This window comes from Chaetodon auriga, chromosome 3, assembly GCF_051107435.1.
Source record: "Chaetodon auriga isolate fChaAug3 chromosome 3, fChaAug3.hap1, whole genome shotgun sequence".
Taxonomy (NCBI): Eukaryota; Metazoa; Chordata; class Actinopteri; order Chaetodontiformes; family Chaetodontidae; genus Chaetodon; species Chaetodon auriga.
In genome coordinates, this window is record NC_135076.1 from 20707339 (window position 1) to 20724905 (window position 17567).

At 42.5% G+C, this 17567-nt stretch overlaps 2 protein-coding genes across 2 annotated transcripts in view; one reads left to right on the top strand and one right to left on the bottom strand.

Annotated features, from left to right (window-relative positions):
* The window catches only part of atf6 (activating transcription factor 6), a 30017-nt gene extending 20749 nt beyond the window's left edge, over positions 1 to 9268 (top strand). Inside the window, exons 15-16 of the mRNA XM_076726305.1 lie at positions 397 to 481; positions 7184 to 9268. Coding sequence (XP_076582420.1) covers positions 397 to 481; positions 7184 to 7380 — 282 coding nt within the window. The 3' untranslated portion in view covers positions 7381 to 9268. The remainder of the gene's footprint in view (positions 1 to 396; positions 482 to 7183) is intronic.
* A 276-nt stretch (positions 9269 to 9544) lies between these two features.
* Positions 9545 to 17519, bottom strand: olfml2ba (olfactomedin-like 2Ba). The gene is made up of 8 exons (XM_076727222.1): positions 17073 to 17519; positions 16697 to 16960; positions 16293 to 16400; positions 14513 to 14674; positions 12540 to 12753; positions 11192 to 12208; positions 10802 to 10975; positions 9545 to 10719 (listed from the first exon to the last, which is right to left on the bottom strand). The coding sequence occupies exons 1-8, from the start codon at positions 17238 to 17240 to the stop codon at positions 10103 to 10105; spliced, it is 2724 nt and encodes a 907-aa protein (XP_076583337.1). The 5' UTR covers positions 17241 to 17519; the 3' UTR covers positions 9545 to 10102.
* Positions 17520 to 17567: the final 48 nt, after the last annotated feature.

Below are 17567 nucleotides of genomic sequence, written 5' to 3' on the forward strand. Positions count from 1 at the left end.
GTTGCACAAAAGCTATTTTAATGGCTTTAGAAACTGAAGATTAACAAGTTCAATTAGTGCTTCAAGGGCCCAAGCTGACAGGACTGAAATTAGGGTGGTTTTAACTGCTTAGATGATGGGGCAAAGCATGAAAAAAGGGCTCAGTTTGAAGAATAGTGTGGCTATCAAAGCCCTATTGGAAATTATTGCCTCATTCTCGGACCTTTTAGCCAGATTATCCAGATAACTATTGCATCATTGAGAACTTCAAGTAGTTAATGCAAGTCCTTCGATAGTCCTTCTCCTCGGAGTAATAAACTCTGCTCCAATTCTTGATCAGCTACGGCATCCAACCATTTATTTGCTTCCAAATGAGTTGTATTTTCCTTTTGATGACCTTTTCTTCTTTGTTCTCAGGATCATCTTCTGCTTCCTGCCACCAACCACAACAAAGGACGTCGACCCAAGATGTCTGTGGTGTTGCCAGCCATGAACATAAATGGTATGCACTGCAGCACAGACACAACAGTTGGGGAGTTTGGTCACTCAACACAATGCAACAGATGAGAGGAAAGCTGGGTGCAGATTCAGAAACACGTCTGCCCACAAGAATGCATGACTTGTGACCTGAGACACTAGAAAAACCTTGTAGGACCAAAATAGAGCACTTCTGCTTTTTGTGCCTATTAAGGTGATGCTGATCTCTTCCAAAATCTACCTCCTTGGACCGAGAGTGTGTGTTGCCGGTTTAACTTAAATCAGTGTTTCTTTTTATAGATTTCCTCTGCCAAAAAGTTTCTTTGACATCTGGCGTCTTGTTAGTAGACTGTTTTTGCTCTCTCCCTCCCTCTGAGCCCTTTGTGGTTCCTGCCATGTCCTACAGCCTCTGATTATACTTTCTGTTGCATTTAGCAATGTTGTTAAGTGTCTGCACAGCCACTGACCGAACCACACACAGACACAACCGTTTAAAAAGAAAAATAGCTTTTTCAATGTGGTCATTTGTTTTGGCTGTAATTGTTTTTTTTGTTGTCGATTTTGTACTGAAAATGGTGAAGTTGAGGCCTTGGCAGAGATTTGTGTGTTTTCTTAGCTGTACTTAAATTAGATGGAAAATATTTGTTATCGTAATGTACAAAAATATTCAATTTAAGGAATGAAATCAAAAGAAGGATTTTAAGAATGCCCTTATGGAAATCTAAAAACATAGTGTGACCACACCTTTGTTGTCATCGCTAACTACCTACATTGCTTGAATCGCCTTTAATTCCAACATCTATACAGTAAAAGCTTTTTTTTAACAAGAAACATTATTTGTACAAAGCATCCAAAAAACATCCAAGCCAGGATCATGCAGACCTGTGGTGCAGTCTAAACTGTGCCACCTACAGGCAAGGAAAGTAATAGCGTGTGCAACTTTGACACGTCTGCCACCTGCAGGCAAGTCAGAATTTTGCTACTACTCTCTGTCGATTGTGTTTTAGGTTTTATGCCTCACTTTTCTGCTAAATGCTGGTGTAGTTAAACACTGCTTGAAGGGTCGTTACATGTCCTCTTCAGCCCGCATAATGTGGGTTTGTGAGCGAGCGCAGTTGAAGTCGTTAGTGTAGAATTATTAATCTAAGCATTCACTGTCATTGTCGCACATGATGGCTACATGTAAGTGATGAAAAATCAAATCGCTTTCAAGCAATTACAGGTCCTCCTCAGATTATAGAGCAGCTCATCTCGACTGCTTCATTTCCTCTTTAAGAACCCATGACCGTCCACAGCTTGTCATAGTGGGTGGCAATGAGAGCGCGCTTGGTTTGCGGTTTGGGTGGTGGTTTCCACTCGCACATTAAAGAAGCGGTCCCCCATTTATTTGACCACCTGCCCTCAGAAACAAACCCATCCGATTGGCTTTAATACTGGTATACATGAGATACGCCCCAGTATCTGAGCACTTTACTGGCACAAACCTTGGACATTTATTTGGAGCGTGTGTTGCCAAATTGTTTTTTAGAAATGATTTAAGTATACAGATGTTTCTGATTTCCATGAGCTCATCACAGCTTTTCTCCGTGGCTCTTCGATCTGCCAGATTATCGATACGCCGTGTCACAGATATCAGTGGAAAGAAGTCTTCTGTCCAAAAACTGCAAACTTAATTATCAGGTGTTTTGATTTTCACCAAGCCTGCGGGACAGTGAAGTGAAAGGAAACCTACTCAAGGGAGACTGTGTTTATGGAGGGTGTGAGCAATTAGGAAGACAGCTTGTTGTTACTGGCTGTCGACCTGACATTTTTATCAGAAATCTGCTCTTCTGTTATCTCCTCTGTTATCTCTCTGCCTTGTCTCAAAGCACCAGAAACTGATTTGATAAGTGATTCAACCAACTCGGAGAGGAGTGAGTCAGTGGAATATGAGCCTCTTACTCAGCAGGGAAGACATGGCCATTGGGAAATAACATTTTTTTTTTTTTGCCTGAGAGGGCGGTGTTCGAGATGAAGATTGATGAAGGTAAACATTGTTCTTGGTTGGTCTTGTCAGGGAGGAATGTTAAGGTCCGTGCCGGTCAGATGGCCCATTGAAATAGCAGTAAATAGTGAAATCCAAGCCCTCCTTTTCAGCTAATTGTTGAAATGGGCAAACAAAGGTGGCATTGAGGGAGAGATATCGGGTCTGGAAAGATTCTTTTTTCCTCAAGAAAAGGGTCTTCGATTTGCATGATCTGTCATGGATCCCTGCAGTTGGCCGCAGATTGTGTTCACCCGTGCTTTGTACCAAAAGTCTTTTTCCTGCTTGTTTAAGGCGTGAGTGTGTTTGCATCTAATGTGTTGGCTGCATCATGTGGTATCTCTTAGAGAGAGGACCAACAGCAGTTTTTTGTTAACACAGATGTGCATACAGTAGCTTCTGTCTCAGATGCCACAACGGCTTCTCCTTGTAGGTCCTCGTTGACCTGACAGCGAGGGCTGCAGTTAAAAACCAAGCCGGCACAGGCTGACATGTAAAGTGGTCGGTGGTGATTCTCTGGTAGCGTAACACCCGCCTGGTCCTCCCTCCTTCAACATGCAAAGCCCCATGTGTCACACAGATGACAGCTTTCAAGTAGCATTTCAGATTTATGTTGTCTTTGTTTGCAACTTTGAAGTGATTGAGTGCGAATGTACATATTTCGCTGGGCGAGACCTTTAGCGAAGCAGAAACACTGTCCTCTCTTCTGGAGCACGATTGCTCCGCAGTGGAGGATAATTCTTTCCAGCTCCCTGTTGCTGCCGCTCTCCTTTAGGAATGCCTTCCTTCTCCAGTCGCTAAATGGTTTTCATCTGGAGGAGGTGGATAGACTCTGTTAATCTGCAGTGAGCATTTGGTCTGTCTTGGTCAATAACTGAACATGGAAGATAGAGACTTTGATGTAAGCCATCGCCTGTTTCTGTCTCGCTGCGTGTCCACGGGTCAGGGGTTCTCTTAAAGTTACTTGACCTTGACGTTCTTGATTCTCTCTGAAAACATATCTGGTTGAGCAGTGACTCCTCATAAGGACTGAAGGGTGTGTTTATTTAATGATCGTCTGGGTTTGAAAGGAGTTCAATCAAGTGGAAGCGACATGTTTGGAGCAGAGGAATGTTTTGGCGATGACATCATTTACAGGTGGATCGACCGTGGGACGTACTGCAGTCTATTTTTACTTCCCTGAGATTGTACATGTGCACTGTAGCTAACAGGCAGCTTTCACTGGGGGTTCAAGGTAGAGCTCCACACCACAGAAGGAGTTGGGGGGTCAGATTTTCCTACTCCTCTAATCTAAACAAACATCCCCACCAGTGCTCTGAAATTTTTAACCCTTGCCATCCTCACCAAAATAAATTCCAGCTTGTGCAAGTGATGCTTTGCCTCAGTGACTTAATGCTCTATACTAAAGCTAGTTATTAGCCATGCTACCTGCATGTTGATGGCAGCATCAATCATTGGTCTACCCCTTGGGTACAGACTGAAATATCTCACCAAATATCCAGTTGATTGCAGAAAAATTTTGTGCAGATGTTTATGGTCCCCAGAGGATGAATCGTAATGCCTGTGGTGATCCCATGACCTTCCCACTAGCACCACCATGAGCTTGACATTTTAGTTTTTTAGTGAAATGTCACGACAACTGGATGGAAACTAACATGGTTAATATGGTAGGTAAACATCTGCTAAACGTCAGCATGGTGGCATTATAACTGTAAGCATGTTAGCAGGCTGTTGTTAGCATTTAGCTCAAAGCACTTCTGTACCAAGCAGCCTGATAGAGCTGCTAGTTTGGCTGCAGACTCTGCAAGTGTTGTTTTTGAGATTCTTGACTGACTTTCTGATTGTAAAACTTTGCTTTATTGATCACCAGCGGCTTGTGCATTCTATTGTAAAGCATCCCAATCATTCATGCAAAAAAATGTAACTAAAAGATGAGCATATTGGCAGAATTTCCTGAATAATATTATCTGAAAATTGTCTATTTAATGGACATTCTACTAGAGCCACATTTATTTTTATTGACCTCTTGTGATTATACTTGCTGATGAATTGCTTCCTTTCCGATATTAACAAAAGCTTCCCTCATGAGCACGTCCTCAGTGTTCGTGCCAGTCTGGCAGCCACCGTCCTCCCGAGGTTCACTCTCAGGTTTCCTCAGATGCGCTGTTGCCAGACATAGGGGTTTTGTCAGCACACACCAGCTCACTGTGTCGCTGAAACTCTCTGGAACATCTCCAGATGGCAGTAGTAAAAGGGGGAAGGGGACCATGCAGAGCAGGACGGTAGATCTGGCAGCTTCTTCAAAGAGCTGCTGTTTGAAGTTGGGCCTCGTGGCTGTGTGTTTCCTGTTTCACTGTTCAAGCTTCTCAAGCAGTTGGCTGAATAGAATTTGGACATTTTGATAATTTGGTGGGTGTAATCAGTGCGGGGGCTTAAATGTGATTCTTCAATGTGGATAATGGTTTAAATTGTGGCCCACAAATTGCGGTGTCATTATTTTGTAATTATTGGGCCTTAACAAAATAATTATAGGATATAGTAATCTTGTTAAGGGGTAACAGAAGATAAACTCTCAGTATAAAGAGGTAACAACTTAAATTTGCATTAATCGATTCCTTAAATGGAGAAAGTGTTAGCAAGCCATTCCCTGTGTAAACATCCAGCAGACACAGAGCTGCATGAGCATTCATTTGAAGTCGTGTTGCTGGCCAATCTAAGTCCACTATTAACTCTCCTTTTATTTCCGTTTTGGCCTCTACCAACTCCTGAGGGCAGTATCTGGCTGTTTAGCTACAGCAGGTTATTAGAAATCCCACTGCCTCAGCTCTGCTCAGTTCTTTTATATTGCGTTTATTTGAAAATATCTTTATTCAGACTTCTTGCTTTGTTCCTCTATGCTTGTATTTTTAATCTAATATTATGGGATTTTGCAGAATTTCCATTTTGTTCGTCCTCCTGTGTTGTGCGTTCAGATCATGTATGTGACACATTTCCTCTTGTGCTGCCTATCTGTTGGACCTCTGTTTATTATCGCATTAAAATTAGCTGAAGTGGTGGTAATGTCAGCACCGTTTATTTTGAGCTGAGCAGAATCCACAGGCTTGACTGCGCGGCGATGACAGAACCTTGAACCAAGCGGGGAAAAAAGAATCAGTTGTGATCTCATCAAGCTATATACGCAGAGAATAACTTTTCCAGTGCTGCTCTTAGCAGAAGCCTAATTTGAGATAGACATAGCGTGACAAAGAGCAAAATCCCACGCCAGAGGATGATTTCTACTGATGTCTGTTCAAGCACTGAGGCCAAGTTCCACTTCACTTCCACTTCCAAAAGTTCCACTTTCACTGCAGGTGCAAATGAGGAGGGTCAGGGGCAGATGAAGTCATGCTCAGCACATTGTCCGCTAACCCTCTAATGATATGAACATCCGTGGAGTCTTCTAGCTGCAGAAGGGGTTATTGTATTGTCTGCCGTACAATCTGATAAACTCCAACTGCCTCGAAAGTGTACGTCCATAGAAGCAGAAGAAGAAGTTGATGTCTTGCACAGGTGTCTGGAAAAAGACTGCAGCTTTTAAACAACTTGCAGCACTCTCAGGCATTTTAAAGATGCCTGCAGCTCCATTTCTGGGTCATATACGAGTGCACTAAAACTAACTGAGGTGTGTGTGTGTGTGTGTGTGTGTGTGTGTGTGTGTGTGTGCATGCGCGCGCTCCATATGGGGAGCTTTGTTATCATCTTGACTCTCTGGCCGACATACAAAGGAAGCCACGAGTCTTTAAATTGTCTGCTAATATAAATAACAAGGGATCCCTCAACGTGTTTTTAATGGCTTCTTCTAGCAAAGGATTTTACAAGCCTGTCCACTTGAGAGGATGTTCTTCCCCCAGGCTGAGCAAAGTTAGGCTGTGGGAGACCACAAACCGCGAACCACGCCATTGTCCTAAGTCCAGCATCTTTTTCCAAACTTGAATTTCCCAAGATAAAGCCAGAGCAATTACTTTGTATGCCGAACCTCAGGATGACCTTGTGAAAATGTATTTATCTTTGATAATGAGCTTTGTGTTTATCGCTGTACTGTACACCAGCTGCGGTGTGCTGCTGTCTCTGGGGGGTTTTTTCAAACACAATAGCCTGACTCATCAACATCAATCACGTTCTGTCCCTCAATCTTGCCAGAGATTCTTCTTTTCTTCTCTGAACTGAAGGAAGCTTTAAAGGATCCTGACTCATCATCAGTGATCTCTTTCTCTCTCTCTCTCGTTCGCTCACTCTCTTACCAGAGTTTCTTCTTTTTTTCCCTCTCTAATTTGCATGTCATGCTCTTGTTTAGAGCTGTTTTGTTTATCCCTATGAAGGAGAACTCCAGTAAGTGACTCACCTCTGGGCTCCATCTGCATCCCAGCCCCCACCCGTTGTACTCGCTGTGGTTCTCTGCCCCCCCAGCTGCCTCAAACAATGCTCCTTTACACTCTCAAAATACTCTCTTATCATCTCTTTCACGCAACAAATATGACTTAAAAACAGACAGCAATAACAACGATCATGAATACACTTGTGGAGTGAATGGAGGCTTTTGAATGACATAAATCCACTGACAAGAGAGCGAATACACAAATGAATCCACAAGAACTTGTTTATTTATGCTTATTTATTCATGCGTTGACAACTAACAATCATCCTCTTCCTGTCCTGTCATCACAGACAGCATCATAAGGGACAGCGAGTACGAGGTGATGATGCAGATCGACTGTGAAGTAACGGACACCAGGATCCTCCACATCAGGTCCTCCACCATCCCGCCTTTGCTTCGGGTCAACCACACGGACACTTTTTACCAGCACTCCCCAACTGACAACCAGGCCCCGCCTCCCGTCGGTGTGCTAATGGGCTCTGCTTAAGATCACGAGCAGCACCTGTGTTATTTTAACTCAACGAAAACCCATGAACACAATCAGAACATCTCAGACCTCAGTTAACTGTTTTTTCTTTTTTTAATTTGGCAACGTGTGCTTTAAATCTGGTGTACTCCCACTGACTTCATGGTTGAGATGTAGGTTTGAATGAAATCCAGTCATCGCAATGCAAAGCTAGCTGAAATTGTTAGCCCCAGTCAGCCACATTCTTTATTAGCGCTCATATCTGGAGGGAGGCTGTAGCTCCTTGTGTGGCAACACTGACTCCCTGTAACCCCAGACGCCCCACATAAGGGTAATTGCTTAGCGGCAGGGGGCAGAGCATTGAACCCTGAGTCACCCCATCATAACACAAATACTTTTACCCCATAGCAACTCTCCTCGAGTCTGATCTTTCCTTTTTGGATCATAATTTCGGGACAAGCTGCAAAGCCAGGGGAGAAAACAGGAAATGATTATACACCTCAGATTAATCTCACATGGAAGTTGCATAATTGAAGACAGAAGAAGATATTTGTGATATCAGTGTTTAGAAACACAACAAATTCTGTGTTTGAATCTCCACAAAAAGGAGGACTGTAATCGCCTGTCGCACTCATTTGTAGCCTCTCTAAATAAAGCAGATTTGCTGAGTGAGATGGGAAGAGATGCCAGGTTGATTACATGTGGCCATGGAGCCGTTCAGTAAACTCAGGAAGTCAGGTGATGTGTGAAGGCGAGCAGGCTAACTACTATGTTGTTGGCTGGTTTCAGTTAATTTAAGGATTTCAGGTGCTCTGTTTTTAGCACTGTGTTGATGAAGAATTTCAGTTCTTAATGTCCAGTGTCTTTGCACTGCGCTCCTCTTATACTAATGAACACATTCATATATTGTCCGTATTTATTCGTGTTATTATGTAACAGCAATGCCAACCCCCGTGGTGGGTTACAATTCACCCATTTCTGCTGTCAAGACTTCTTCTGTCAAGATTTAAGAGTTTTATTTTCTCTGTCGGCTTGCGCTTTGTGGGAACATTTTCTTTTAATATATTACAGAAAACTAAATTACATATTGTAGAACAATAGTGGATTAGAAGGAAACAGGGGATAAATGTTAGTGCTGGGAGATTTATGTAGTGTCAGTTTACTTGGGGGAGGTGTTATTGCAGAAAAATACATCTTCATCAAATCTGAAACTCCTGCTCTGACCGTTGAGCTTAAAATGCAGATGTTTGCCATGTAACCACTAATGGAAAACCTATTTGAGTCCCAACATCTCAGTCCTCGGGTTAAATTGCACTTCTATTTTGTGCACTTAAGCCTATATTGAAACTAAAGCCTACTGGAAAATCTTTTTTAAAAAAACTGTGTGATGGAGTCATACTATCTGATAGTTTTTAGTCCTAAAATGTTGGAAAAGAAGTTGCACTATAAATGCAGAACCTAGGAAGATCAGTTCAGCCTGTAAATGCCTTATATTAATATGTAAAATGGGTTTGGCTACCTATAATCTGGGGTAAATGTTTAAATTGAATAAGAAATTGCGGCTTCTAATGCAGTTTTTGTACTACTGTGTTTGAAAGTGCATTTCTTTTAGCTTCACGTACAGATGGTTAGATTTTCACTCAACAGATGCCCATAAAAATTGTTCAGGAAAAAAAAAAATATGCCCTTTGCTTGTGTTTTCTTAAGCCAGGCCATCTGTGTGTGTGAATTTTTTTTTCCCCTTTTGGTTTTAAGAGTATATTTGATTCACCGCAATGTTTTCACTGCATCCCAACAGAACTTACTGTAGGGACAAAACAAGAGTACAATTAAAAACTTTTTAGGCTTTGTTTTTTGTATTCTACGATGTGCATAAACCAAAATAAACACTGGATTTTGTCTAACTATATACCTTTGTGTGCATCCTTTGTGTGGGCTGTTTGGGGGAAAATCCTGTAACTAGACTATTTTATTTTTTGTTCAACAGGTTCAGCAGATTGACTGTTTCGGGGTATTTTCTTTCACAATAACTCATTTTACATCCAGTAACAGTAAATTACAGGCTTGAACAATCATTCTCTGTGTGTATTTGGTTGTCTTCTATCCTTAGAGTCTACCAGTTAACGCTCAGAAGCTGTAATTAAAGCCACTTTAACTGCGATTGGCCAAACAAAGAAGACATTTTCTGCTTGTATCTCCGAACTTTATTGTAGTATCCTCAAAACAGTCTGATATGGAGGAAGTAAGTGCTTTCACAAGATAAAGGTCAACAGCAATACCTGTGATATTAGAGGACCTGCGGCATATGATGCAAAGAAAAATTTAATACAAAATAACGTGTATGAAACAGAAGAATGGAATTTGTCCATATAAGTCAGGGATTTGTTCAAAGAGTATGCTTTTATGAACTGGCTCTTTTATGTGAAGCGTTGTTTGACCCAAGCCATGAGTTTATTCTTTCTACATTCATTTATCTGATAGGGCTTTTTTACAGTATTACAGTATATACAGTACAACTTGATGTGTTGACTGAGGAATCAGGCTCATTGTTTCTTTTATTTCAGGTAAAAATGTAAAAACAAAAAAAACATCTTGATAATAACAAAACAGTTTTGTCACAATATAGAAGGAAGTACATTTGTACATTTGGCCCTGTTTGTCTCCATACTTTAGGCCATGTGGACTGATCTACAATCCATTCAAACCGCAGAATTACCTTTTTAAAATAACTACTGTCAAACCTTTACTTAGGGTCTACATAGGCAAACTTAATGTTGTATGTGACCTGGTGTCCATTGTCCCACGCGTACAAAACACCCTCTTTGGGATTGTAGTCAATCTGCGTGGTGTAGGTGTAGTTGTTGGTGAAGGGCATTCTGGGAATCATCTGAGTGTTTGTGTGGGTGTCGAAGGCGTATTCCAGGTTGGCGTCCCTTTGGTTGTAGCTGTCAACAGCGTACAAGACGCCACAAACGATGAAGCAGTTCCCATAGTGGTTTCTCTTGAGCCCGGTTCTCCAGGTGGTCTCCCTCTGCATGCTGAGGTCTGAGGGGTTCAGTTGACTCAGAACAACCACTTCCTGTAAGAAGCCCTCGTCGTCCAGCGCCGGGTAGATGATCCACAGGCCGCTCTCGTCCACAGCGATGTTGACGTCAGAGTGGCTGCGCCACTCCCAAGGTGACGACGACTCCTCGACCAGAGCATCATGCAGCATGGTCCAGGCAGCCACGTAACGCTGACGCAGGTCGTACTTGATGATGTCTCTGGAGAAGGCACGGCTGTAGTAGAAAGCCCCATTGTAGACCACATGGCCTGTGCCAATCCAGTTGTAAGGAAGCTTGTATGAGTTGGTAAAACGGCCTAGAAAGGATAAAGAGAAGCTTGAGATTCAACAAGACAGAAGGATGACAAAGGGCATTTAGTGAAAGCTCTGATGACTTACCTGTTTTGAAAACCTCCATGTTGCGGAACTCCAGGAGATTATTTCCATAATAGAAGTTGGTGACATAAATTTTGTCACTCTCAGACTTTGGATCCTTCATCCACGCTCCTTCATTCCTGCCGTAAGTGTTGTGAGTTACTGGCTCTGAGATTGTTGCCAAAGTGTCTTTGCACCCTGTGAAAGAGTCACGAGTGATTAGTATGTAGATGTAGTAGATGGTGAACATGCTAAACATTGTACCTGAGTAACATCAGCATGGTTAGCATGCTGATATTAGCATCAAGCTGAAAACACCATTGTGCCTAGTAATTACAGGCCCATAGAGGCGCTAGCATGGCTGTAGACTCATAGTCTTGTCATCCCCTCACCCAACATCTAAACTCAATTTACCGGGTTGTCTTGAAGTCGACTCCTCCTGCCTTTGCATTGGCTCATCTAATTCTGGGTGTTCGTCCTCTTCCTCTTCCTCATTCCAGCTGATTTTGTATTTCCGTTTCACTTTAGCGGCCTGCCTGGTAGTGGTAGTGGTGGTGGTGGTGGTGGTGGTGGTTGAAGAAGAGGTAGTCACAGGTGTGGTGAAAGGCAAGGAAGTGTGGGGAGACAAAGTGATCAGTCTCTGCGTGGTAGGAGGCAAAGTCGAGGTGGTGGATTCAGTTTCTTCTTCTGCTGTTGTGGTAGCAGCCTGTGTGGAGGTAGCTGTGGTGGAAGCTGCTGCGGGGTGTAATGGTGCTGAGGGTGGGGTAGCATGGGTTGTGATAGTGGAAAGTGGACTGGTAGTTGAAGCCTCTGTGGCTGGCTTTGGTGCAAGTGTGCTTGAATGAGCTGCAGTACTGCCAGGATTGGTTTGCATTTGGTGTTTCGCCTCCAGGGTAGAAGTTTCCATCATGGTGGCTGGTATATTTCTTGTTGTTAGTGCTAATAGGATTTCCTTTGTGGTTGTATTTTCCAAGGGTTGGGTTGTGTTCCTTGTAGTCTCTGTTGTTTCGTTGGCAGTGATGCTTAAAGAAGTGCCGGCTGGTTCAGCTATTAAAGGGATTGGCTGCTTAGTGATTCCAGCAGTGACTCTTTGAGTGGTCAGAGGTGCAGTGTCTGTGATCCTGTTGATTTGTGTGGAAGTGGCCGGTCCAAACGTGATTGATGAGTCACTCTGTACATCTGCAGACACGTCCACTGATGTTTTTCCAAAGGCGCTGATGAACTCATGAAGAGTTTTGGAGGTGGGCTCATTTTCTTTCAATTTTGTTGATTGGGTGGTCTTCATGGAATCGTGCAAATGGCCTGTTGTCTGTGGTCGAAATGTTCTTGGTCCCGCCCTCGTCCTGGGCCGAGGGGCTCTGTGTTGGAGAAGATTCTCCTCGATGAAGAGGTTAATTGGGCCATCACCACTAAATCCATGATACTCAAAAACTGAAAAAGGGCAAAGAAAAGATTTGGTCAATTCATCTGAGCACCGATTATCCAGTACCATCAAAACTGTAAGTTGTCTCTGAACTAATAAATCACACTGCAAAGAAGCAGAAAAAGCCACAGGATCAAACCCATTTGTAGCTGTAGTTTTTTGTGGTGGCAGCAGCTGGCAGAGCAGCTGGCAGATGCTCTTGAGACTGTGTTTTAATGTTCTGACATCAAGGAATGAGATGTGAGTATCCATCCAAACCGCTTATACTGTTTCATGGTTAGCAGAGTGTGAATGTGCCTCTGCTGCTACCCTTAAAGCCAACTGAGGGTTTGCACTCACAGTTCTCTCCAGGCTCCCCGTCATCTGCCACCATCGGATCCGGCTCAGATTTATAGAAAGTCATTCCTCTGATTATCATTCCATTGGAGCCAGTCTTTGACACCTGAGAAGCCTCTTTGTTGGTCAGCTGAGGTTTGACCTCAATGATCTGAGCAGAACCATCTGTCTGTAGGAAGGACGGATTTTTCCCAATGAACTTCTCCTCATACTTTTCCTGTTAGTGGACAGATGAACACACAAAACATAAAAAACATAAAAATGCCCAACATAAAAAACAACAAACATAGGAAAACATAAACATGCAGTATGATGAGACTAATACAGGTGTTTGATTATATGCAGGGACAATATTTGTGAGAGACAAAGATTGTACTTTAGCGTTTTAGTGTCACATGAGAGTGTGAATACTTCCCAAGGAAAGAACATTTTGAGCTCATTCTGTAGCAACAATACGGGGGAAATATTTAAATCAAGGTTAAGAGAGTGTTGCAATTAAATCATACCAATACTTGGCAAATAATTGCATTTTACTGTTTAGTACTGATGAGAAATTATACAATCAAATCAAGTCAGACAATCAGATGAACTGTGAACAAACCAAACCTTCATTTAGACATAAATCCAAATGTTAGCGCACCCAAAATGTAGGCAATAATTCCTCATTGCAATGCTAACTGTGTGTGCACAACTGCAGCATGAGCAGTAGGTCAAAGTGTAATCAGGAAGCGAGTCTGTAAACTGCGACTGATGGACATTTTGGGTAATGCTTTCGCCATATACCTTCATTTTCCGTTCTCTTTTGCTGTAGCCACATTCAAATCTCTAAACAATTAAAGTGGGGAGTACAGCATTATTATTACTGATGGAAATGATGACCAAAGGTACAAAGTGTGACCCAAGCTGCAATAAACCTGAATTATCTTTTAATAAAGAGGAAGCTTTCAATCCAAAAGTTTAATTTAGTTCATTTTATGCTTCAGGTTTCATTAATAACCTCATTTTATGCCTCTTACAAGGGCTCTTATGAAACATATTAAATGGTGAATCACTTGCATGTGAAACCCAGGTCCACCCAACACTGCAGGGCATGCTCTCCTGTTTATATTAAAGCTGCCATGGATCAAGGCCCAGTGGTACAGTCACTGGTCTGAGGTCTGCTGTTGTCCACTGGGTCTGCCAAACCTTCCAATTACCTCAATACCTCTGTTACACATTGGTGGTCCTTAATCATGGAGACGATGATTTTAAAGGAGGCAAAGTTGGTGGAAAGAACACATAATTGTTACTTTTGTTTTGAAGGAACACAACACTTAATAATGGAACATGTGAATTCAATCACTTCTTGTACACGTGTTCCTTTCCTAAATTCAGCTGATTCAGTCAGAGCCTGCACAACTGCTTCAAACATATAATACTGTGTATCAGGATTTGTCTTACAGTGCTAGGATATGGATGGATACAATCATAAAGTCTAACAGCACTCTATTTACTCAGCATTTACTCAATAATTCTGGTGGAATTATTTGTTCACAAAATATGCATATGAGCAACAGGAACAGCAATTATCTAATATCTACAAGTTAATAAATACGCAATGATAATAAAGTTTTTATCATCTGTGAATTCCAGGAATACATGTAGTAGTAAATATCATGAAAGATATGCATGTACTTTCCAGTATAGGCTGTTGTATCATTATTAAATAAATACCAGGAGTTACTGTATAATTTGTTTTCTTATTTAATGATAAGTAATGATATTAGTGTGACAGTAATTTTAGAACACATTCATTGTTAGATGTTAACTACCTTTTAAAGCATAAGAGAATATTAACAGTATTATAGGGCATTAAAATAAGGAACTACCAACACCAGAGACTGGCACTCATAACTTATTCATACCCTTTCTTCATCTCTATGTTATTGTCCTCATTTGTTAACCCTGTGATATCAGTATTAGGATGTCACACTTACCTCTGGGTTCAGATATGCTGCAGCCCCGCTGACCTCGCTGAGTCTCTTCTTGCCCTGATGATGGTGGGGGGGAGAGGTAGGCGGGCTTTCTGTCACATCTGCCTGGATTGGAGGGCTCTCCTGGGGCTTCACCTCATTTGTGGTGCTGTTCAGAGACACCACCTTCATGCAGAACAGACACACCAAGCCTTTAACAGAAATGCTGTGCTTGGTTTTATGGAAACTACGCTGCAGTCATAAGTAGTGGTAATCACTAACAGAAGGAAGAAGTTGGGAGTTTTCAATAGATTTATTTCACAGCTGAGATTTTCACTTGCCGTAGTAGGAAAAGCACAAGTTTTACTAATAACATTAAAGATCCATTCTGTTCAAGTGTCCCAGTAAGCCATGGCAGTGAGACCTGAAGCAGTGAAATGGAATTCAGCCATCATTAATTTTACTTTCTCTTGTGCTTTTCTTCTTGTGCCATGTCGCAATGTCTTCTGAAACAGTTTCAGGATACTCGTGTCCCTTTCACTGCCCAGAATGTAATTTAAAATGCAATAAGCATCTTCACCCACTAACTGACATCACTACACTTCCACCTCTACACAACTGACCTTTTCACGTGTCATACCAAGACACAGCTGAAACTAATACAATCAATGATGGACACGCTTCATTTACACATTCATTTTATTAACTGCAGCTGTGCTTTCCATGCCAAGACAAATCTGTGAAAAGGGTCAGTTGAGCAGCAAATGCAGCTATTGTCCTGGCAGCTTGTACACCACAGCTTTCTAACACCATGCAGGCACAGTATGATGCATGTGGTGCTATTATCAGGTTCGCTGAGATGTGCTGTAGGCCACTGTAACTCATCAATTTCATGTTGATTCAGTCAGTGCTTTGGGTCCAGTTCAGTCAGTGATTCAGTGCCCATAGGGTGTGACACAGACATATTTGGGAGCAGTATCAGATATAATCTGGATGTCACAGTTGATTAGACCAAATTTGACTGAAGCAGCTCAAGTATCGGCCAGCTGCTGTTTATAGTAGTGAGATAAAACCCTAAAAACTGTGGTCTGGAAGGATTCCAGACTAATTCAGTCTTCAAATCAAGGCAAGCTGTTCCAATCAAGATTATTTTGAACATTCTTTCAATTTGATGACTAGTAATGCAGCCATTCACACAGGTGTTTTCATTTATTTGGGATAATTAGACTCTTTGCCTGGGCATGTAACCCTGCAGTTTGCTTTGTTGCACCTGTTTGGTTGGGACAAGTTTATGATTAATGATGTTTTTAATTCATTTAAGTACAAGGGGTTTGGTGTAACAAATTCACCATTGAGAGACACATTGCTTATTACTGTTCATGCCCTGACTGAACACATCATTAAAGAATTCATTCTGTAAAGCTTTAAGCCATTTCATTTGAGCCAGTGCTAGAAATCCTATTCCACATCATTTCATAAACATTTGGTTTTCAATCTTTTAATAGCCTCTTAAATTCTAAAGTAATGTGCCAATGTACCAATAAGAAAAAAAGATAAAAGAAGGTATTTGTTGGTCAATTATAACAGTTAAGTCAGCCATTTTTAAGAAGGGCTCAGTACTAACAGATAAACTTCCACATGTGATGGTAAGTCTGATCCTTCCAGGTCCAGCCTCTGATAAATCTGAAAACTGGCTGAAAGAGTGTTTTATTGGACCCACTGAATCCAGAAGCCAGCAGTACAAACACACCTGCTACGACCAGTTTGCGCTTATGTTATACCAGCAACTACGCTGCAACTGTACCTTTTCAATGTGTTCCACGCGATGCAGGAGCTTATTAGTAACGGAGTGCAGCTTCAGTAGATCCATGCCGTAGAAGGAGCCCTCCAGCAGCTCAAGGATGGTGGAAAGCTAGAATGATCAAGTGGATTCCGTCAAAATAGTTTACCAATTCAAGACATGCCATGCGTAAATCTGGCCCATTCCCACCCTATCCAAACCCCGGGTCTCTGGTTCTGGATAAAATGTGGGGCTATGCTTTCCTGGTTTTGATAAAACGTGATACTCCATGCTCCCAGTCATCCAGGCCTCTCTAGAGATCAACAGGCGGGCAGGACATCAGCCTTTAGCCTTTTGGCTCTGGAACATGGGGACTTATGCGTATTGGAGGCTCTATAGTATGGAAAATGGTCAGGATGACACTTCACCTTGACATCCTCTTTTCCAGCTTCCCTAAGTTTTTTCAGCCTGAACTCTCCCTCGCACGGGTTGACTGCTGACGGAGGAGCGATGCAGGCGCACTTGCACTCTGGTCCAGATGTGATAGTCTCCACAGTGTAGAAGTCCTGCGCAGTGGCGCTCCCTTCTTCTATCCGCCGGCAGGCGCTCCTGCTCAGGGGTCTGACAACACATTTACACCGACAGTCAGAGCCTTCCGAGAGGGCTTTCACTTTGTCATAATCACCCAGCAGCTACAAAGAGAAGAGGACGGATGTATTTTCCAAGACGCTCAATGAAATGATGCGAAAATGATGAAATGTCCATAAAACATAATAAGTAAAGAAGAGGGATATTTCCTCCTACCTTAGAGAGGATGCTCTCCTGGCCATCTATCTCCTCCTGCAGTCTGTCATTTTGCTCTGCCGTGCTCTCAAACTCTGACCTGAGATCCTCACCCCAGGTCTTTGGCGCTGCAGAGCCCCGTGGAAAAAACGCACAGCACGCTACGATGACAACGCATAACTTATACATGTTGTGAGGCTCACAGAGCGCCGAAAAGAGAAATAATCTCGCAAGTATGCTGGCAGGCACAGCCTGTCACCAATTACTTTAGCTGCCAAGAGAATGTCATAGCCTACTTCTGGCTCCAAAATTAGAGGGGTGTATCCTGAATGTCATCAGATAGTGAGATTAAGCTTTACAGCGCGATGTCATCTTTTTCATTGTCACAGTAAACGCGGGTGCAGAGGAACCGTGCAGTCCGTGAGAGAGCAGCCGGCATCTGCAGCTGCAGCAGCGCTGACAGGAGGCGGATCTGATCAGACTGGCAAGGAGGAGTTGAACTGCTTCAGACGATTT